This window comes from Ictalurus punctatus, chromosome 12 (genome assembly GCF_001660625.3).
Source record: "Ictalurus punctatus breed USDA103 chromosome 12, Coco_2.0, whole genome shotgun sequence".
Taxonomy (NCBI): Eukaryota; Metazoa; Chordata; class Actinopteri; order Siluriformes; family Ictaluridae; genus Ictalurus; species Ictalurus punctatus.
The window spans coordinates 4809407-4832988 of record NC_030427.2 but is presented as its reverse complement, the minus strand read 5'-3'; the positions used below and the strand labels follow the sequence as shown (position 1 = coordinate 4832988).

General features: G+C 39.1%; 1 protein-coding gene across 2 annotated transcripts in view; it reads right to left on the bottom strand.

Moving 5' to 3' along the window:
* bin1b (bridging integrator 1b) overlaps positions 1-20701 on the bottom strand; it is a 46556-nt gene extending 25855 nt beyond the window's left edge. The window contains exons 1-7 of one of the 2 annotated variants that reach the window (XM_047158975.2): positions 20435-20701; positions 11915-11995; positions 11634-11688; positions 7441-7535; positions 5975-6070; positions 2075-2182; positions 1420-1505 (exon numbers count right to left, since the gene is read on the bottom strand). In XM_047158975.2, coding sequence (XP_047014931.1) covers positions 1420-1505; positions 2075-2182; positions 5975-6070; positions 7441-7535; positions 11634-11688; positions 11915-11995; positions 20435-20515 — 602 coding nt within the window. In that variant the 5' untranslated portion in view covers positions 20516-20701. The remainder of the gene's footprint in view (positions 1-1419; positions 1506-2074; positions 2183-5974; positions 6071-7440; positions 7536-11633; positions 11689-11914; positions 11996-20434) is intronic. The other variant, XM_017481410.3, reaches the window with a different exon arrangement.
* Between the last annotated feature and the right edge of the window lie 2881 nt (positions 20702-23582).

Sequence of the window (23582 nt, the reverse complement as noted above, 5' to 3'; positions counted from 1 at the left end):
TGCTTCCCTACCTGTACTTTCCCCCGAAGGGTACTGAAAGGAAACGAAGAATGGCGTACAAGGACAGGGAAAGCAGCAAATGTTTTCCCCAAATGACATGTCCATGCTCACTGAAGAGTCACTTTAAATTTAAACCTTTAATTTATGATTTACGATACACTATATTAACATCAGGTTGAATATTACTGCACGTTTGTGTTATACACTTTCCTATCTCTTACCTCTGGAGTTCTCATATGATCATGTTTTAAGGAAATGCATGCATTTCTTGAAGTGACTAATGTTTTCATTGGTACAAATTGGTTCTTATTTAGTTATTGTTATTAATCTGGTCATTTCTGTACATATTGGGTTTTATTATAAAAATTACTTCTCATTAATACATTTTCTGTATCCTGTTCAGGGTCGCAGTGGATCCAAAATGTATCCTGAGAACAGTGGGCACGAAGCAGGATGAGCCTCAGGCCATCACAAGGCACTATGCACGCATAGGGGCTGTAGAGAGAAGCTGGAGGAAATGAACTTGGACGTGGGGAGAACAAACCAAACCCCATATAGACAATAACCCAAGCTCAGGACTACACCAGGGACCCTAGAGTTGTGGCCTGGCAATGCTAGTGGCTGCATAATCTATCAATAGTGGAATAACCAATGCTATATGTTTTATTGAGTCGCTCTGGTTTGTATCACCTACGTTCTTTACTAGAAGTCTGTTAGAAGAAGAAAAAAAAAAAAAAAAAAAAAAAAAAGTGTGATTGTACAGGATTAAGCTAAAAACACAGTCAATATAACACTTGTACTTTATATTCACACTTTGCACAATATCCTGACTGTAGTTTTGTTTACATAAATCCATTCCACAACAATGTGATCATATAGCTGTATGTGAAGCAAACAAGAAACGGAGGGGACAAAACCTGACCTACTCCCTTGTGCTGTCCAGTGCTGGAGTTTCATCACAGAGGAGAAAGCTTATTAAAGACACCGGCCTAAGAAACTCACGGTGTGACTCATTTTAAACTCATGTATTTAGAATGTCAGTTTCTGTTGTGAGCTGTGACGCATGTCGATTTTCTGCTTACACTTTGTCGTTTAATGCTTTCTTGTTTACACTTGAACGTTTAGTTTGAACAATATTACTCTGAAACTCTTGATAAAACCCTTGGAGGAGAAACCTTTCCAGGTATGCAGCCAGACATGACTCCCCGCCAACCAATCAGCATTTCCAGGACCTGGTATAAACTAAGGCTTCCACATACCTGTTTATCATTGCTTTCAAATGCTGTTTTCCTACTCCTTAAATTCTATGAGTGCATTATCAAAAAATAATTTAGATTTCTGAGTTATAGGCTAGACAAAGAGTATTAGAAAGAACACAAATAAAGGAGCAGAATGTTAGAGGGAGAAATGAGGTGACACCTGTTCCACAAAGATGGGAGCTCTTCTTGAAGGTCATAATTGATTTCTTCAAACACCTTTTGGGCTTTTCCCAACTCTTCCTCAGCCTGAGGAAACACACACACACACACACACACACACACACACACACACACACACACACACACACACACACACACACACATATATTACTGTAGTTACAGTCCCATCATAACATTTAGGTGAAGTAAGACCACATTAACTATGTCATTTTTAGAACAGTTACTGTACATCCTGCGGTAGATTTAGGATAGATGCAGTTTAGTCTATGCCAGAACTGTGAGTCAGGCAAGTGGAAGTTGGGGCATTAACTGGGAGTTAATGAGGAGTTAGGTCTGTCACCTGGCATCTGGTAAGGTTAGTTTGTGCAATCTGACGTGCTGAGATTATTCCCTGAGCCCATCCTGGAGCAGATTTCGACATCAGGACCAAGCCTTGGACATTCAGAGAGTGAAAGAAAGACAGACGGCAAGCAAGCCAAGCACTTTTGTTAACACACATTTCCAGAATTTAAATTTGAGATCACACACACACACACACACACACACAGAGTTACAAGATTATTTAGATTAATTGGATATATTAGTATATTATACTGTATATGCACTCTAACCTCACACATAGCATGCTAGGGTACCTTGGCAATCTTGGCCTCATCCTTCTTCTTACTTTTCTGTACTGAGGCAAAGTGATGTCTGGCACTATCAAAATCCACCAGCTTCCTTTCACGTTTAGCGATGCGTGCCTGTGGCGACAAATTGTGGCAAAAAAATTCAGGCTTAGGTTCATAAAATGGAGTGTCAATCATTCTAATTGACTGTTAAGACAGAGGAGATCCAAAAAGGAACAGATTATCACATGCCTCTGTTTATATATAATGAAAGCATATCCCTGGTTTCCTCTTATAAGCATTTCAAGGTTTTTGTGGTGAGAATCTGTGTTCCAGATTGTAGCCAAGATTATACTTACTGTAACGACTGGAGATTTATGGAGCTCATGATTATGTTTAATAACGCTACAGTTGGGTACATGAATATTTGGACAGTAACACTATTTTCGCAACCTTGCCTGTGTATGCTTAATTTCAAATCCATTGTGGAGGTAATTAGGATATGATTGCAGTGAAGACTTTCAGGAGTGGTTTAACAAAAATATTGCATTAAACATTCAGGAATTATTGTCTTTTTAAAAAATTTTTTTTTAACATAATCCCTTCATTTTCACAGACTCAAAAGTAAATGAGCAAATACTTATGAACCTGTCTGACTGTATATTGGAGAGTATTAACGGAATTATATCTTGGATTGCTAATTTGACATCCCAGCTGAAGAATAGATAAACTTGACAGCAACACCCATCTCTTCAGTTGATTTAGGAGCAGTCTGTTTTAAGACTAGCAAAGAGAATTCTTTCTGACCCAGTGTACAGAAGACCAGCTCAGAAAATAATCGGTTATATTATTATTATTATTATTATTATTATTATTATTATTAAGTTACAATGACACTTAAAGGAATGAAAACAGATGGGTACAAATGGTAAATGATCTGCACTTGTATAGCGTTTTTTTTTAACCTTAGCGGTTCTACAAAGCACTTTACATTGTTTCTCATATATATATATATATATATATATATATATATATATATATATATATATATATCAGAGCTGCCATGCAAGGCACTAGTTTGCCATCGGAAGCAACGTGGGGTTCAGTGTCTTGCCCAAGGACACTTCAACATGTGGAGTCATGTAGGCCAGGAATCGAACCACCAACCCTACAATTAGCAGACACCCCGCTCTACCACCTGAGCCACAGCAGATAACATGAGGCCACAGTGGGATGAGATAACATGAGCCACAGTGGCTTCCCCGGTTACAACAACTTCCATTTGTGTTTATACTTTGCGGCCGTTTCCCTGGAAGTGACTATTTTGTTCTCTTGAACACATGGGATGGAAACGGTGCTTTATTCGCAAATGTTTTACACGATATTCCAATTTTTCACATATATTAAATTTGCAGCTTGGATGGCTAGTGTGTGTGTGTGTGTAAGTCAGAGGTTACTGAATGGACAGACAACACAGATGTAGCCAGAAGACTGGATGTGAAAAATTATTTTGATGGCACATTTTATGATTGCCATTTAAACTTTCACACCTTTTTTTGTTAGGGATTAAAGTTATAAGTGGGACATATCCCTTGATCTGCATGGCGGGCTGTTTTTCCTTTTTTTTTTTTTTTTGCAAACTGGATATCCATCCCCGAGGACAACGCCCCTTTCGTTTTTGGGATACCCAAAGTAATTCCACACTGCTGATTTTAAATTTCTTTTTCGGCAAAAGATGGAAATTAGCCTCGCTTCTCTCTGACATTTTCGCTGTTGTATGTGTGCCACCAAGGACAACTCTGGTAGAAGAGTACAAGGCGGCTAAAGAACATCAGGTCATGAAGCTGTGACTCCCAGGACGTCAGTGTTTGCCAGCCAGCCTGGAGCAGCCAGCCTCTTCCTCCCATACAAGCTTACAGATGGGAATGTAATATACCCGACGGATGGGAAGTGGAAGTATGACAAGGAACTGGCCCGACTGCATTTTGGGTTAGAACAAGCAAAGAACAGGAACAAACAAAAACATCAAGTGCACGGTCCATGCTTCATTCATTGTCTAAGACCAGGCAATAAAGCAGTTAAGGAGCCAGGGGGCACATGGGTCCTGGTCAGAGTGAGTGACTGGGAAATGCGGGTGGACATCAGAAGGCAGCTTAAATTCTCAGAAGAAACTGTGGTCACTAACGTCTGAAAAGACATCCTGCTCTGGTTGAAAGGGATGAAGCAAGTGATTTTAATTGAGTTAATTCCCAGTGCCCTGGGAAGAGAGGAGGGAAGAGGCATATAAGCAAAAGCCCAGGAAATACAAATCTCAAACCTTCAAGAGTCAGAAGAGGGGTTGGAAGACCTGGAATCTCCCAGTTGAGCTTGGCTGCAGGGGTTTTCCAGGGTAATCACTCTGGACGCCTTAGAAGTAAGTAAGAAGTATTAAAAGGTCCAGCTAGAAAGAAGTTGGTCATCAGTAAGCAGGCGGACACTGCATCCCCGTGGTTGTGTCTAAAGGGGGGTGGGGGGGCAAAATCAAACTGGCAGGGCAGAGCTGAACAGGGAAGTGACTGGTGCAGTGGAGGAGGCAGTTCCAGGATGCTGGTTCTGCTGTCCAGCCCTTCTCAGGTGTCATGGGTTCAAATCAATGAAACATCGGTGAGGAAGGGTGCCCGTTTGTGATGTGTAGATATGTTTGTGTGGTGTTAGGAGAAGTCCATACAGAATCAATGGCACTGAGCATGCATTAACGGTGCCAGCAGGGCTTGCTACAGCCTTAGTCACTGGGTGTGGCTTATACGGGTCTCGTTGTTTTACGTAGGTAGGTTTTTGTGGTTAGGTGTAACATGAGAAATCCATATGGAACCAGTGGCACTGAACAAGCCTGTATGGTTTTTAGTTGCGTTGGGTGAACATTTGTGATGGGCTTAAATAGGTGAAACTCCAGGAAGGAAGGGTGCAATTCGAAAACCAGAAGAAGCCGCAAGGCCTCCATGCAGGGGAATGCTGAAAGTGAGAGAGTGGAGCGAATGTTGTACCAACCAGTTCACAAAAGTCACAGGGGGTAAAACCCTGTTAAGTGAGCCAGCTGTGATGACCCCATCACATTTTAGATATGCATTATAACTTTACATTATGCATTATATCGAACAAAAAATTGTGATAAAATTTCAACAGGTGAAATCACTAATGATCAGTCTAATTAGATCACTTTTTCAAGTTAATGCTTTCTGTGCAGCAGCCATCCAGCCTACTTGGTTATCAGAATGGCTTTAGATTATGAACATTAAAGTGGACCACAAAAGCAAAGAGAGAGGAAAGAAAAAGACTTGGACAGGGCAACACTCCAATGGTTAGATCTTTTTTTAAATTTTTTTATTTATTTATTATTTTTTTAAAAAACATCTGGTCATTCTGGTACCTCATCTCCCTTTTTGATATCAAACTCTGACTGATAAGTGGTAAACTTTCATAATTAGTTGTCCGAATAGCTGAGTCACTGTTCAAACAACGTCTAAAGACTGACCTCTTCCTGAAGTACTTAAGTTAGCACACACACACACACAAATTGTGTTGTCTGTGTGCCTTTCTTACTATATTACCTCCCCAACAGAGTTTTAGACTGATGCTACACTGTGACCTAGTGAACCAGTGGATCAGGATGTATTTATTGACAGAGACTTCAAAGCACTTCTGTAAGTAGCACTGCATAAGAGCATCTGCCAAATGCTATAAATTTAACTGTAAATGTAAATACAAATTGTGTAAGTGTTTGGTAAATTTAACGCACCTACTAATTAGTTAGCTAACATCTGAAATGCATGATTAATATACCTGTCTTGTAACATATTTAAAATTACACTACTTGCTCATCATCTCATCTCATATCGTAGTGATATTTTGTAGAGCAAACACATTCTACTAATTAGTGACAAAGACAACCTTAATTTCAGGAAATTGAGCCATGTAGGCATCCACTGAGATGAGTGCACTGTCCACAAGCTTCTGATGGAAATCTCCCCACAGAACATCTGTATCCTGCAAAACAAAAGTGATCAGAGCATACACTCCAATTCCCACACCCATAAAACACCCAGATTTAACAGACCCCTGTACCAACCAATATACAGGCTGCCCCAGGTCTCCATACATGGCAAAAATTAACACTTTTTAGCAAAATGTTTCATACTTATATATATAATGTATACATACACACACATTTTTTTCCGGATAGTTTTTAAGAATGTCTTTCACAAAAAAACTAATACAGATCTAACTCATGAATGGATCAGAAGGTGTCACAATATTGCAATGGACTATAACAGGAAACATGACAAGCACATCTCACCCCCCCACCCCCACACACAACACTGTTGCCAGACTTGGGAGAGATGACTACATACGTGTTTACAAAGAAATGGTAATCATGCAGAGGATGCTTTGTAAACAAATTTGCATTTTGCTAAAAAAGTTTTAATTTCCCCATAGGTTTGAAGACTTTGCGACACCCTGTAGATTATGAACTGTATACAAATTACAGAACACTAAATGCCAACACCATAATACCAAGAGAGAGAGATACAATATATGGCCAAAAGTATGTGGACACCTGAAAATTACACTTATATATGCTTGTTCAACATCCTAGTCCAGATTTAGTCTGTCCTTCCCTATTATAATAAACTCCACTCTTCTGGGAAGGCCTTCTACTAGATTTTGGAGCGTGGCTGTCGGGATTCGTGCTCAATCATCCAAAGAAGCATTTTTTTTGTGGGGGGGGACTGATATCAGTGTGAAGGTCTGCCACACAGTCAGCATTCCAATTCATTCCAAAAGTGCACAGTGGTGTTGAGGTCAGGACTCTTTGCAGACCACTCGAGTTCTTCCACACCAGCCTTGGTAAACCATGTCTTTATGGATCTAGCCTTGTAAACGGGGCATTGTAATGGTGGAAAAGGTTTGGGCTAGGCCCCTTAGTTCCAATGAAGAAAAATCTTTATGCAACAGCATACAAACACTTTACAGACAATTGTGTGCTTCCACTTGTGTTGCAGCGGTTTGGAGAAGACATTTGAGTGTGAAGGTCAATTGTCCATATAATTGTGGCCATATAGTTTATTACAGTGTTTGCTCTAATGCTAAAATAGCAGCTACACTACATTAAGTACCTACAGTCTGAGATATTTTCCTGCAGATTATCATCCACCTCTTTCTGTATCATCTCCTTCAAGGGGAGAGTACAATCAAGACAAAGAAAGGGTTTATGACAAGGCTAAAACGTAACATTAATAGTTTTGCGGACGTTCTTAATTTGATTGTATCGCTTCGAATTTTACCATTTGCCTCCCACATAACCAACATAAACACAATGAATTTCTCTAAAGCTTGATGGTCACATGTTTACACACCTCAGTGATGATGTCCATTTCCTCCTTTCCAAAGCAGTCTGGCTCATACATGTCTGCTAGGCAGCCTTGTAGATGCTTCGAGCACTCATGCATTGCTGAGGAAAGACAGAGGGACATTCTCTTGCACATGCACACTGGAACACTGTCAAGTGAAAAGCATATTTTGATCCATTAAATAATACATTTACAAATTTGTTAATGGGGGGGGGTCTTGGGAGAGCAGCAGTGACAAACTAATCACGGAGCTGGTAAAATGTTCTCCTTTCCTATTAATGTCTGGCATCACAACACAGCTCTCATCAATAACCAAATAAAACAAACAAATGAAAGAAACTATACTGGATCTACAGGCGCGCAGCATGAGGGACAATGCCGTTTTTTGCGGGATCCCAGAACAGCCATCCGAAGACACAGAAAACATAATTAAGGACATTATGATCAATAAACCAAAAATCTCACCGAAACAGCAACGAATATAGCATTCCACCGAGTTAATCGCCTAGGAGGGAAAAATCCCCAAAGTAAAGGACCAAGACCCATCATCGCAAAGGTAGAACAGTACACACACACACACACACACACACTGGGAACTTATCATGAGTAAAGGAAGAGAACTACGAGGAACAGACTACGGAATTAACGACCAGTTTCCACAGGAAATCATGATCAGAAGGAAGAAATGGCTAAATATAAGAAAAGAAATGATAAAAGAAGGAAGAAAAGCATGACCCCGTGGTTATACTAAACTCTGTACCAGTCTCACACACGCACTATTTACTCAGACTATAGAATTGTGTCTGTCTACTCACATACTCTTCCAACTAGTCATCTTTTATATAAATATCTATCTATCTTATTAGCTGCCTATTAGGTATTGCTCTATCACACACTCACATGTATAATTACATAAAATAGCCCCCTTGATCTGTTCCGCTAATAAATAAATAAATAAATAAAAAGACACAAAAAAAACACTTTAAATCAAATACCATAGATCCACTGTCCATTACACCCCTTCTGCCCCGTTACCCCGGCCTCAATACACATGCGCACTCTCTCTCACACACACACACACACACACACACACACACACACACACACACACACACACACACACACACACACACAATCCCTAAAACACAGAACAAAACACCTTGGGTATAAACATGACTGCCATACATTAATTAGCTGCACTTATGTCTCACTCCCAAGCCAATGTTCACCCAGAAAATTCCACACCACCAGCTTCTAGCCTCTGGTCTTTACTGGTGTTTTGTTTATTTCTCCATGCCCGTGTTGTATGTTTCAGATATACACCACCATGCTTGCATACAAAAACAACCCAATACAATAACACCAACAAGTAACCTAGCGGCTTCACAGCAAAACTCACAGAAACCTATTAGCATATTATCTGACCCTTACACATACACATGCAGCTATAATACACCACTGATAAACACAGCAAGAGATTTCCCAAAAACATGACATCAATCATTTTCCTGACTTGGAACATCTTTGGTATTGGCCCCGAGGTTAAAAAAAAAACAAAAGTACTACAGAAGCTCACTACACTTAATCCAGACATTTGCTTACTCCAAGAAACACATCTCTCAGAATCAGACAGTCACAAACTACACACTCCACAATTCAACCACATTTTCTCTGCCCACTACAACACTCAACGCAAAATCACTGAACTGCTGTTGATAACTTCCTTTCTCTGCCCCGCCCATGTATGTCATATTTCTGCCCCTAACCAGTTCAGGGATTTCATGTGTTCCAGCTCAGGCACACCAGGTGCAAACTAATAAAGCCCTTATTTAGTTGAATCAGGTGTGCTTGAGACAACTCCTGTTTGGCATATTTGTGCTGTTGTTGAGGGATTCTATTCAGGGGGTGAATAATTTTGAAACTGGAGAAGTCATTAGAAGTTGCATTTTCAGTTGAATTTTGGGAAACCATTTGAAGCATTCGTTGTGTCGAACTATTTCAACTACTTTTGCTTGATTTGTTCACTGCAAACAAAAGTCTGTACATTTTGACAAACCTGATTTGCTGGGGGGGGGGGGGGGGGGGGGGGCAATCATTCTGATTGCAACTGTATTTAATTTGTCCTGGATCCGGTTTCAGGGTCACAATTTACATGCCCGTATAACTGGTGGACCATCTAATGAAGTTACATGGCAGCTGCTTTGCCTACCATTAAAACTAAAAGTAAACGTGTGAGAAGAAGAGATGGGAGACAAACAAACATGTTCTTGCCGGGTGAGCCTTGTCTGTGGCAATGCAATAGAAAGACTGCCGAGTCCCCACTGATGAAAACTGTGGGCGCTCTCTTTGAGGTCTTTAATGCTTGAATGAATGTTGATACAGCATCAAGACACTCTGTCAGTTTGCAGACTGCTCTGTTATGAATGAATGCCAATGTAGCATTTAAAAGAGTTTGTCTTTGTGTATGCATGATCTGTCCTAGAGCCACTTTCAGGGTCACAATTCAGATGTGAAATTTCCTCTCTTTGAGGACCATCCATGAGGTCAGACTGATTTCTCATAGGTCCTTTTGAATGCGTTACCTGCATGACATATCAACATATTAACTGTGGGAATGAAGTTCTTAGAGTGTGAGCAGTGTTCCATCTTGGTTTCATCACACCAGATAACAGTTCTCCACATGTTTGCTGAGTATCCAGCATGGCATTTGGCTAACTAATATGGCTGTTATCTCTTCTTCCATAAAACCCAACTGGGCTATGGCTGTCCTATGAACAGTTTCTTCCATTTGAGCTCTTGTTTGCCTGAATGGCCTGTCACAGTTGTGTCATTTATGACATAATCCCAATTAAATCTATTTCAGTTCCAGATTGTAACATTAAAAAATGTGGAAAAGTTAAACAGAATACTCATGTATACAGCAGAGGTCAGGAACCTTTTCAGCTGAAACAGCCATAAAAGCAAAAAAATAAATAAAATTATACAGAGACTGAGATTTTTTTAATAAAAAAATTCTTATTGTTATCATCTTTACTCTAATTGCATAATAATAAAAATGCCATTCGGATTTTGCATTTTCTTAACCTAATAGCCTACACTTCACCTAATAGGCCTGCAGGTGGCACTTGAACTTCATTTAACCAACTATGATAGTTTCATAGTAACGAATAAGAACAAACTCTTGAAAATAACTAATTTAGTGAGTAAGTTCCCACCCAAACCATCCACTTTAATCAATATTTCAATCCCTTCCTTCTGGCCGTAGATATAGACTACCCACGTGCAGAAAGGCCAGCTGTGGTAGGAGTTTTGTTCCTATGGCTATACGAGCATTAAACACATAGGCACTCAGCCATTGTGATAGCAGACGCATTTGTTGTATGATGATCCTGATGTTTTTCTTCTTGTCCCCTTCTCCCCTCTATGCCTGTGATTGTTTACGATGGTTTATATGTATGATGTTATTATGTTTTTGTACACAACCACAGTGGAAACAAATTTCCTCTTTGGGGACCGATAAATGATCTCTCTATCAAATAGTAAATCAATACAAGAGTGTAAATTGAACACTACTTACCATTAACGTGCTGTTGCGCCATAGGCAACTACTGAAAGAGCTATATATGGCTTGCGAGCCATAGGTTTCCGACCCCTGGTATACAGTATCAGTGGTATTTACTGGCATGAAAGGCGTGGTTGCACCTAGACTACATCATAATTGGAAGGCTTGTATGATTTCGGTTTCCGCCAATATCTGGAAACTCAACCTTCTTAAATATTTCAGAGGGATAACTTGTGGAAAAACTACATTTTTATTCTGGATTAGTCAGATGTCCAGGAATTGTACGGAGAATCGTAGGTTTAATTTTAACTACAATAAAAACAGTGATGTGACACACATTAATGACAAATCTCTATCGAGTAAATATCAAACGATTAACTGCAATACAATGGCGAAATTAATTTGATCTTAAATCACAACTGCTGTATATATATATATATATATATATATATATATATATATATATATATATATATATATATATATATATATATATTTAAAGAGTATATAATTTTAAGTGATATTGTCAGTTACCAGACAGGTGACCTGTGAGTTAGAATTAGCTGAAACACTGCATAAAACAGACCAAAACACATTCCCCACACAGACCCAACAGAAGAGAATAACCAAAACTTACTTTTGACTGCTTCCAGGTATGCTTTCAGGTCTCTCTGCAATTTAGTGCCTTCTGCCTGTAAGAGTATACGCCACAACCTAAATTAAAGGACTAGTCTGGAGCCTTAATTATATAGATCTCATTTAACTGACAGACACAACACAAAGTACTCTACATTTTACTCTACTCGGCTTTTACATCTAAATTGTCAAATGTATTCAGATGTACAAAATTCAGGTTATAGCCATATACAACAAAAAGTGAAGAATTAGGTAGTAGGCAATAAAGAGAATGAATCTCACCATCTGCTTGCTGAAGTTAGCCACACCCTCCTCAAATGCTGTGTCTTTGGTTTCATCAGCCTTCCCCAGCTTCTGCATCATCTACAAATCAGACATTGGCCACACAACTCACACACTGCGTTTTCTATCCTTGCAAGATACTTCCATTCTGTTGTGTATTACTGTACCTAAATAATACTGTGCCCATACCCAAGCTCTAAAGTTGACATTTTTACATAACAGCTCTATTATTTTACAAAGAGTACTTTATGGCACACCATTGTTGAATTTTGCTATAGTGTCAGGATCAAATAAATTCTATTGAAGCCTGTTGAATTTTAGTGAATATTTACTGTTATTTACTATTGTTTGAACGGTCGAAAAACAGTCACAGTAGAAAAATCAATAATGAAACAAATCACATTGATGGGAATAGAATTATTATACTGCAATAGAGGATATCAAGTGGAAATAGTTCATGTAGTCAAATTTATGTAATGTTTCTCCTTAAGAGTTTATGATGAAACAGGTTTTTAAGCCTATTTCTAGAATTTCCAATTTTGAAATTGTCTTTATATTAGCAGATCATTTTGCTTCTTTATAGAAATAAATATTTAAGCAAAACTATCTGCCAACAAACCAAGTCTTTTCCGAGCATAAAATCGGTCAAGTGTTTAGATGTTATGTTTGTTTTATCATACTCATCATATCGTAATCTCAGAATGAGATATGAGATAAATGGAAGCAGATGGGGATGTGGTTTAGTGAGAGTCTGCAATGAGAAGATTGCGCTCGGGAGTCAGGCTAGAGGGGCGGTCATGCAAATCCACCTTTCAGCGCGCACTGCAGTTCTCAGCTTGTACAGTGCTTCCTTTTTGTGTTTCGTGTTCATCATGGCCCATGTGTGTTTGGTTTTGATCGGGGTCCTGGTTTATTGTGTTATTGTGTCCTGACTGCACATAACTCTTTTGTATTAGTTTTTGATTAGTTTGTCTATTTAAAGGAAGTTGTAGCTCAGTGGTTAAGATGTTGGACTTCTGATTGGAAGGTTGTGTGTTCAAATCCCAGTAATGCTAGGCTACCATTGCTGGGCTCTTGAGCAAGGCCCTTAACCCTCAGTTATACAAGTGAGACAACTGTAAGTAGCTCTGGATAAGGGTGCGTGCCAAATGCAGCTAATGTTTAATTTCTTGCTGCTTCCACGCCTAAGAACAAGGTCTTATTGTGCTTTATGTTTAAGTTCCAAACTGTGCATCTCTGTTGTTCTGCGTTTCATTGGTTTCTTGATTCTGGTTACGTCCACTGAGGAGGAGATCACTCCTCGTTCCTGCTCCACTGAGGACGTCGGTCTGCCAACCTGCTCCGCTGTTGACATCACTCTTCCCAACTGCTTCACTGTGTATGTCACTCCACCACCTAGGTTCACAGAGGATATTGCTACCCCGCTGGCTTCACAGAGAATGCTGCTCTGCAATCTGACTTCATGGAGGACATTGCTCTGCCTCTGTATCTTGCTGAGGACGTTGCTCTGATTCCTTGCTCCACTGAGAACATCAGTGTTCAGCGCCCTGCTGATTTTGTGGACGATGTTGTCGTCCCACCTTCTGCTGACTTTGCGGATGACATCGTCATCATCTCACCATGACCAGAAAGTGTGGCTAGTTTCTAGAGCCATGCTGCAAGTCTGTCCTGCGTTCACCTCCTGCCTTCACTAAAGGTTTTGGCTCTGCCTCCCTGCCCTGCTGCAGACGTAGCTCTGCCTCTCTGCTTCACTCAAGATGTCTCATTCGCTCCAGGTAGTAGCAACTTCAGAACAGCTGAGGACGCTGTTCCTCCTGGCCTTAAAGTCCCCTGGGAGCTTGCAGCAGTTTTGCCCAGGGGTCCGGACCCCCCCCTCCCCCGATGTTTAGGCACTTCAGAAACTGCACCACAAAGAGTCTCAGTGTCATGTATTTCCCCTTTCACCGAACACTCTTGGTGCAGTGGCAATGACTCTCATTGCACACCTGAGCCTTCTTCCATGTAAATTAATGTGATCTCACTTTTTCTCTCTCCCTGTGACTCCCTAAGCAGTGAGCTGTGCGTGTGGCAGTGAGCCAGCCAGAAGAAGTGGCAATCCGAAAAGTGGCAACTTCATTTGCATTTCTATTACTGTACATTAGCCTGTCTACCACGCCTTGAAGTGCTGACAATCCAGGGTTTTTTTTTTAAATTTTCTCTTTAATTTTGTCTTTCCAGTTCCCACCCACTAGCTAACACTCTCCTGCACACGACAGCTAAGGTGGGGCAAACTCACGCTTCCTCCGAGACACAGGACATGTGAAGCCAACCTGTGATTTTCAACCTGTTGCTCATGCTACATCACACGGCAGCCTAACATACTTGGAAGAAAGTGCTGTCTACCCTGTTCTGTACACAGTGGTGCTTGAAAGTTTCTACATTTCTGCATAAATATGACCCAAAACATCAGATTTTCACACCGGGCCTAAAAGTAGACAGAGAGAACCGAATTTAACAAGTGAGACACAAATATTATACTTGGTCTTTTATTTACTGAGGAAAATGATCTAATATTACCTATCTGTGAGGGGCAAAAGTATATGAACCTCTAGAATTAGCAGTTAATTTGAAGGTGAAATTAGAGTCAGGTGTTTTCAATTAATGGGATGAGAAGCAAGTGTGAGTGAGCGCCCGGTTTTATTTAAAGAACTATCTTTATCTATCACAGTCTGATCTTGTTTGTGGAAGTGTAGGAGTTTGTGGAATTATTAGTGCTTGATCTAACATCTGTTGCAATAGTGGATGCACAGTCAGTGTACACCCAAACCCCCACTAACTGGTGAGTGCCTATTTGCCACATCCCAGGAAGTGATCTGGTAGAGAGAGAAAAAAAAGAGATACACATTGTGTATCTATCTTTTTTTGTTTGTTTTTTTTGCTGTAACAATATAAATGACTATATAAAAATAGTAATATTCAACACTTTTTTTTTGGCCACAAGTCACATCAGTATACAGTCTTGAGAGTCATACAAATACAAACATTGATCCGAAAAAGTCAAACTTAATCCTGACCATTATCAAATACTAAACTACACCAATTAAGTAGGCAAAAAGTAGAATATGAAATTTATTCACAAATTAATATTCCAGTGAAAATGCAAACACCAATTCTCACAGGATTCATAATCTAACCCCAGGAAAATGATTAGTATTTTGTCTTCTGGGAGACATGTGACCATCTTATTTAGCATCTGAAGGGCGGTACTAAATGGAAAAAAAAAAAATAAAGATCGCAACATAACGACAAAAATAACAATTTACACCGATCATCCTGTTCAAAAGTTTACACCCCCTGACTCTTAATGTATCACGTTACCTTCTTGATCATCAGTGAATGTTTGCACTTTATATAATAGTCGTGTACGAGTCCCTCAGCTGTCGTCAGTGTGAAAAGATGGATTTTAACATCAAAATTCCTGTTGGAAAGGGGTCAAATATGCAGAATATGCTGGAAAAGCAAAGAATGTGCAGGATCTGGAGGATTTTTCTGAAGAACAGGGAGCAGTTTAACTGCTCAGGACAAACAAGGGACTCGCGAGCAACCATCACAAAATCAAGGGTGTGTAAACTTTTGAACGGGGTCATTTTTTAAAAATAAAAATCAGCTATTATCTTGTCTTGTGGACTATATGCAAACATCTGTCATGTGAAATAGATTATTCAGGACAGGACTAAATAAAAAAACATGGGGTTTTTATGATCCCTCTTATTTTGTTATTAAGATTTAGCAGATTCTGCAAGGGGTGTGCAAACTTTTGGGCACAACTGCATATTTCTCTATTACTATCAAATATTAATAATTACAAATCCATTACTTGTCCATAAGACGCATGAGGTTAAATGTACCTAAAATGTAAACTGACGGGCATTGGAAAAGGTGCTTTTTGTTGTACAATTAGTTTTGGTGCTACTAATGATGTGTTCTAATCCTTCCCACCTGAACATTCAGCTAATCAGTTTACCTGTGTGGTTGGAGTGGCTTGCCCTGGTTAGCCCATTACTACCCTCCCCTTACTATGTCCCACATGCACACACACCTTCAGTTTTAAAGTGAATCATGTCGCCAATATCAGTCGTCCCGCACAGTTTCACGATCACGCTGACGAGGCTTAGAGCTGGGGAGGTTTATAGCTGAAAGTTTGTGTATTCATATATCTTTTACTGTGACACAGGCCCTAACTATTGGGAGCTGTCGACTGCAGATCTAAAAATACACCCATCCTCTCTTGATCCAAAAAACCCCATCACATTTACACAGCTGTCAGGGATGCCTATCTGCTATTCATAGCCTCTATTCATGTCCAGCCAAAAGACATTCTGGGACAGGACAGGTGTGTGGGTGTATATTAGGAAAATTTTGATTGACATAAGGTCTGTTCACTGGGAATGGAGGGCAGTTTTTAGAACTGGTATTTCCACTGTGAATCATGGACATGACTAAGTGCTCCCTTATGAGTATCTAAAAAAGGAACAGAAGCCCACTCCTCTATTATTTCACATATCAGGCCTGAGTTCACACCAGTGTGTATAATAAGCATGTATTAGAAAATTCCCATTACAACAACATCCTTCTAACTAAGATCAGGAATGAAGCACTTATAGGGACAGCATGCAGGTGCTGGGGACTGGGTAGCACACACTAACACAATTATAAGATATTGAAGCCTTGAAAAATAACATGAGGGGGAGCAGGTGCTATGAAGACCTAACCGCGATGTGCTATAGCCAATAACATAGCCCAGAGTTAGTTTCGGAGTGGGGGGCTGAGTGAGGAAATATACTACATTTATATTATATATATATATATATATATATATATATATATATATATATATATATATATATATATATATATGTATGTGTGTGTGTGTGTGTGTGTGTGTGTGTGTGAGCTATACTATTAAATTAATATGTATGATGTATGATTAGTATTACACAAGAAGTATGATGCACTCATGTATTCTGGGTAGATGTCAAATGGTTAATCAATATTAATAATGCCATAAAATACATTTATGACCGTTCCAAAATATAATGATGCTGCCACTGCTGTGCAAAATGTGTTATTTTACATTGATGCTATTAGGATGTTCATAAAATGGACATAAAATAATCTGTGCTATATGTTAATTAACCGTGAGTAACTCTAAGGGTTTCAAACACGAAATCCATGGCCCTAGCTAGACCACTGGCTACATCAGGTTTACTGTAATTATCCAGGCAGGTTATTCTAATGACAGGGGTTTGCAGAGAACAGTTCATAATCGTGTGTCTCAGCCTTTAGATAGTCCCCCAATGCAAATTCTGCCAATAATGTAAATACACATGGTCTTGGATTAACTATAGACCGTTTATGGCGGAAATGCCCAAAACTTTAGTACTTTGACCTGCACAGATACTATTAGGTTCAGAAAACCACAGAACTAGCAGCAAATCAAGAGTAGATCCTTTTGAACTACCCTACTATAATCTACTATGCCAAAAAGTTAACAATGGCTACAACTAGCTTTTTAATACATTTTCTTAATATCTGGAATTATGTGTATTTGAATTTATTTTAATTCTGACTTTGAGAATTTATATATCGGTATTCTGACCCGAAATATTTAGTGTTATATATATATATATATATATATATTACACGTTATAGTTATAAATTAATTTTAGTAATGAAGTGATTTTACTAGTAAAAGATAAAATGTACATATTCTAATGTTAATGAGCTTCACTTAAATGTAGACCTAATTTGCAAGCGTCTTCCTTAAGAAGACGACACCTTTATTCACACGGTTTTTAATAAGTGCATTTCTATTTTAAACCACTTGTGCTGCATAATCAGTCTTTTAAATATTAAACAACTGTACAGCTAAAAAAGAAGAAAAAAGAAAAAGTGGCACTCCTTGCTCATGCGTGACCGCGAAACACTAATCATTTCAGTTCACTGTCTACTTACATGTTTTCTCATGTTTGTGAAAATATTAGGCAATAACTGACTAATTTACTGAAAGAAATGTCATGGAAGTAAATGGACAGCTTTGCATGTTCGGGCCCCATTTGAGCCTGGATAAATTTGAACTGGAATAACTACTGATACGTGTGTCAGTACTAAGTATCTTGTTAGCTCATTCTGTTAATTAATATCGTGACATACATTTACAGTACGCAATACGAATTGGCATGATGATGATGATCTCACTGGAAGTTGATCTATGAAGATGAGAATCAGAATGTCAGCTTTCATTTCCTGATATTTACATTTACCGGTGTTAAATAATTTAGAACATGGCACCTTTGGTACTAGACCAGATAGTCTTAAAGTAAATTTAAGTAAATAACACAATATTCACATGCATATCCCTTGCTTACAATAACTGCAAAAAGCAATTGTTGTGTGTTTTGGGAGGTTTCTCCCTTTCATCTTCTCTTCTGGAGGTGAAATATATACTCAATTGGGTTAAGGTCTGGTGACCAGTCTAAACCCCCCCCAACAAAAGATGAAGTCTTTTGTTGCATTGATGGTGTGTTTTGAGTTATTGTCTTGCTGCATGATGAAGTCCCTATAAAAAAATGGCCTCTATATTTCTCAAAGTCTTCTTCAAATGGTGGATTATGATACCTTCACCCCTGCCCTGTGGAGATGGTTGGTGAGGGCACTGCCTGTTGTTTTTGGGTTTTTCTTCACAGTTCACACAGGGTTCTGTCATCAACTGTGGTTGTTGTCCTTGGTTGACATGTGTGATGTCTTTTTTCCCTTTCTTCTTTTTTTAAGGACATTCCAAATTGTTGTATTGGCTATGCCCTATGCTTGTGCAATAGCTCCGATTTCCCCTCTTTTCTCGGCTTTAAAATGGCTTGCTTTTCTCCGACAGATAGCTCTCTGGTCTTCATGTTGGTTTATCCTTTTAAACAACAAATGGAGTCTTCACAGGAGAAACCCAGGGCTCAAAGCAAGAATAGACATAGAAAGCTGAAATTCTTATATATCGTCTCATATTCATCTTTTGATCTCAAACCCAAATGTCTTTAGGGTATACGCGTGTATGGCAAAGACAGGATAATTGGTCTTGCCATTCCGTTACTTTCAGAGGGGACTGTATATGTGGACCAGTGGTGTAGTTGGGGCCATAAACACACATACACCATATGCTTACTTTTTCTGAAGGGCTTTTTGTGTATAACAACTTCTAAGGATCAATATTACTGTATACCAGGGGTGCCCAATCTGATCTGGAAAGAACCAGTGTGGGTGCAGGTTTTCATTCCACCTAAGCAGAAGCCACACCTGAGTCTATTGAAAGCCAAGCTCAACTGATTGAACAGATTGAATCAGGTGTGGATAATGCTTGATTAGAATGAAAACCGGCATCCACACCGGCCCTTTGCAGAGAAGACTGGACACTCCCGGCATTTACTCCCGGCTGCGTCATAAATCCTTAATCTACTCATGTGTTAGCGTCCCCTTTATCTGTATCGCATGTTTTTTTGTGAAACTCGCAATGTGCCCTGCGATGGCTTGCCACCCCGTCCAGGGTGTTGATCCAGCCTTACAGTTGTTTTGGAATGTCCTTCATTCATTTTACTCTACATTTAAATGAAGGTATTTTTCACCACATTTACTTTAAGAGCATTTTTACTTGATCTTTTTCCTCAACTGAGTAACAAGTAATCAGTAAATAAATGTCATACTGAGATACTGTGTTGGCATGTTTACAAACAAACAAACAAACAAATAAATAAATAAATAAATAAATAAATTTAAAAACCCTGCATTGAAATTACTGGCTTATGCTTTTTCTTAATTGTTGTCAATTGTCATGTAATTAAATTAGCACTTTCACTACAGTCGTATCAGTAACAACCTTGAAGTAATGTGTGAAAAGGATATGATGCTTTGTGCTATACTGTGATGTATTGTAATACGTACAGTACATGAGGTAGTCAACAATACACAGCTCTAATATATTATATATATTTATATTCCCATAACGGTTAGGGTCATGTTAGCTGCTGCATTCTTCACTTCAGTTACAGTTTCCGCACAGTACTAGGAAGTAAATAGGAAGTAAGTAGGAAGTGTATAGGAAGTAAATAGGAAGTAAATGGGAAGTAAGTTGGAAGTAAATGGGAAGTAAATGGGAAGTAAGTGGGAAGTAAATGGGAAGTGAATAGGAAGTAAGTAGGAAGTAAGTAGGAAGTGAATAGGAAATAAATCATTATAGATCACTGCAACAGGGCACCAGCTGCGTAAAGTAAGTATAAGAGGTGATTTTAGTGTTTCAGGAAGAGTTCTGACTTAAACTCAGCCCCAATGCCACAGTAATTAAAAACACAGCGTTGCGTTCCTGACTCCTCGCCAGCTGACAGAAATAGAAACTGACAACCAATCTGTTCGATCTTTGTATACGCCTGAATAATCCTACAAACTAAATCAAGCTGTAAGAACATGACGGGATGTTCAGGGCGTTTTGTATTCTCTTACCTTCTCCTGTACCCGGTTGATCCTTTTCTGGACATTACTAGCTAATTTCCCGGCGTTGACGCCTTTCGATATCTCAGCCATTGCGCGAGGTTCGGGGCAGACACCGTGGGAGAGTCACGCGAAGGAGCGGAACAACAAGGGGGCTCGCAAAACTTACAGCAAACAAACAAACTGAACTGAAGTGAACACACACACTTCAGAAGGCTCGAGTGTTCACTCGCACTGCTGGCCGAACTTCTTAAAGGGGTGGTGAAGACAGAGAAGGTCCGGAGTGACAGCCCCTTTAAATGAGAATACGACTCATTATAATGACGCTGTTTACATGTACTAAACATAAATAACTACACTCAGTGACTCAATATAACTTTAGTGTGATATTTTCCGTCAATTTTAATGCTTATAATTTTTTTTTTTAATAATAATGCGATTTAGATTACGCCGCCTGAAATCACCCTTAAAGGCGCAGTTCAACCTGTTTTTATTCATTAGCCGACAGAATACACATTGCTCGGCAAGCGTGATGCAGTGTAGATCTCTATTTTTAGCTTGTCGTATTTCTGTTTTAAAGCATATGCTGTAGGCTTCACAGCTGACAGAAGAGTAAAAAAAATAAAATAAAAAAAAGGTTTAATTTTGCCTTGAATATTTTTCATACATTAAGTAAACTGGAAGTGGAACTGTCACCATGCCATTATCCATCCATCCATCCATCCATCTTCTATACCGCTTATCCTTTTCTGGGTCACGGGGAACCTGGAGCCTATCCCAGGGAGCGTCGAGCACAAGGCAGGGTACACCCTGGACAGGGTGCCAGTCCATCGCAGGGCACAATCACATACACACTCACACACCCATTCATACACTACGGACACTTTAGACACGCCAATCAGCCTACCATGCATGTCTTTGGACTGGGGGAGGAAACCGGAGTACCCGGAGGAAACCCCCACAGCACAGGGAGAACATGTAAATTCCACACACACAGGGCCGCGGGAATCGAACCCACAACCCTGGCGGTGTGAAGCAAACCACTAAGCCACCATCCGCCCCCCCATGCCAAAGGCAAACTGCAATGCATCAAATCAATCCGGCAAAATGATACAGTCTAGCACAATGATCAAATTCCTTTCATTTTCCATGAATTAATTTATGCACTTTTCATGTACAATAACCTGTTTATAAATTTCAATCTTCAAGTTTATTTCTCGTGCACAAAATGTCAGTGACAGTTGTCCAATGAAATGCTTGTTGTGAGGCTCATGTACTCTACAACTGTGCAATACAATATATATATATATATATATATATATATATATATATATATATAGATAGATAGATAGATAGATAGATAGATAGATAGAATCTCCACTAATATTGGCACCCTTGGTAATTATGAGCAAAGAAGGCTGTGAAAATTTTTAACCTTTTGATCTTTCTTTAAATACATTCACAAAAGTACTCTGCTCTCACAATTGCAAACAAAACTCAGGTTTATATGAAAAAAAAAATCTTTGTTAAATATAGGTGTGCAACAATTATTGGCACCCTTTTAGTCAATACTTTGTGCTAACTCCCTTTGCCAAGATAACAGCTCTGAGTCTTCTCCTATAACGCCTGATGAGGTTGGAGAATACATGGCGAGGGATCTGAGAGCGTTCCTCCATACAGAATCTCTCCACATCCTTCAAATTTCGAGGTCCACCCTGGTGGACTCTCCTCTTCAGTTCACCCCACAGGTTTTCTATGGGGTTCAGGTCAGGGGACTGGGATGGTCATGGCAGGACCTTGATTTTGTGGTCAGTAAACCATTTTTGTGTTGATTTTGATGATGTTTTGGATCATTGTCCTGCTGGAAGATCCAACCACGGCCCATTTGAATCTTTCTGGCAGAGGCAGTCAGGTTTTCATTTAATATCTGTTGATATTTGATAGAGTCCATGATGCCATGTATCCTAACAAAATGTCCAGGTCCTCTTTCAGAAAAACAGTCCCAAAACATTAAAGATCCACCTCCATATTTAACCGTGGGCATGAGGTACTTTTCCATATGGCTACCTCTCTGTGTGCTCCAAAACCACCTCTGTGTTTATTACCAAAAAGCTCTATTCTGGTTTCATCGGACCATAGAACCCGATCCCATTTGAAGTTCCAGTAGTGTCGGCAAACTGAAGATGCTTTTGTTTGTTTTTGGATGAGAGTAGAGGCTTTTTTCCTGAAATCCTTCCAAACAACTCACGCTGATGTAGGTGGCTTCGGATTGTATTTTTGGAGACTTTCTGACTCCAAAACGCAACTAAGTTCTGCAGTTCTCCAGCTGTGATCCTTGGAGATGTTTTATCCACTCGACCCGTCCTCTTCACAGTGCGTTGAGACGATATAGACACGCGTCCAATTCCAGGTCGATTCATAATATTTCCAGTTGACTGGAACTTCTTAATTATTGCCCTGATGGTGGAAATGGGCATTTTCAATGCTTGTGCTATTTTCTTATAGCCACGCCCCATTGTGTGAAGCTCAAAAACCTTTTGCTGCACATCACAGCTATAGTCCTCGGCCTTACCCGTTGTTATGAATTAGTAAGGGAATTTGGCCTATGTGTTACCTCATATTTATACCCCTGTGAAACAGGAAGTCATGGGTGAACAATTTCCTGTTCCTATTCACCCAGGTGTACAAAAAAAAGTAAAATATCAATAGGAATATACTTAAAATATATTTACATATGAATTCATATGGGTGCCAATAAGTGTTGCACACATATATTTAACAAAGATATATAAACAAGCTATATATATATATATATATATATATATATATATAATATATATATATATATATATATATATATATATATATATATATATATATATATAATGTGTGTGTGTGTGTGTGTGTGTGTGTGTTTATATATATATATATATATATATATATATATATATATATATATATATATATATATATATATATTATAAACCTGTGTTGTGTTTGCAATAGTTTGATATTCCTGAGAGCGGAGTATTTTTGTAAATTGTTTTAAATAAAACGATCAAAATGTTAAACAATAAAGACAATTTCTCACAGCCTTCTTTGCTCATATTTACCATGGGTGCCAATATTAGTGGAAGGCACTGTATATACATAGTTTAAA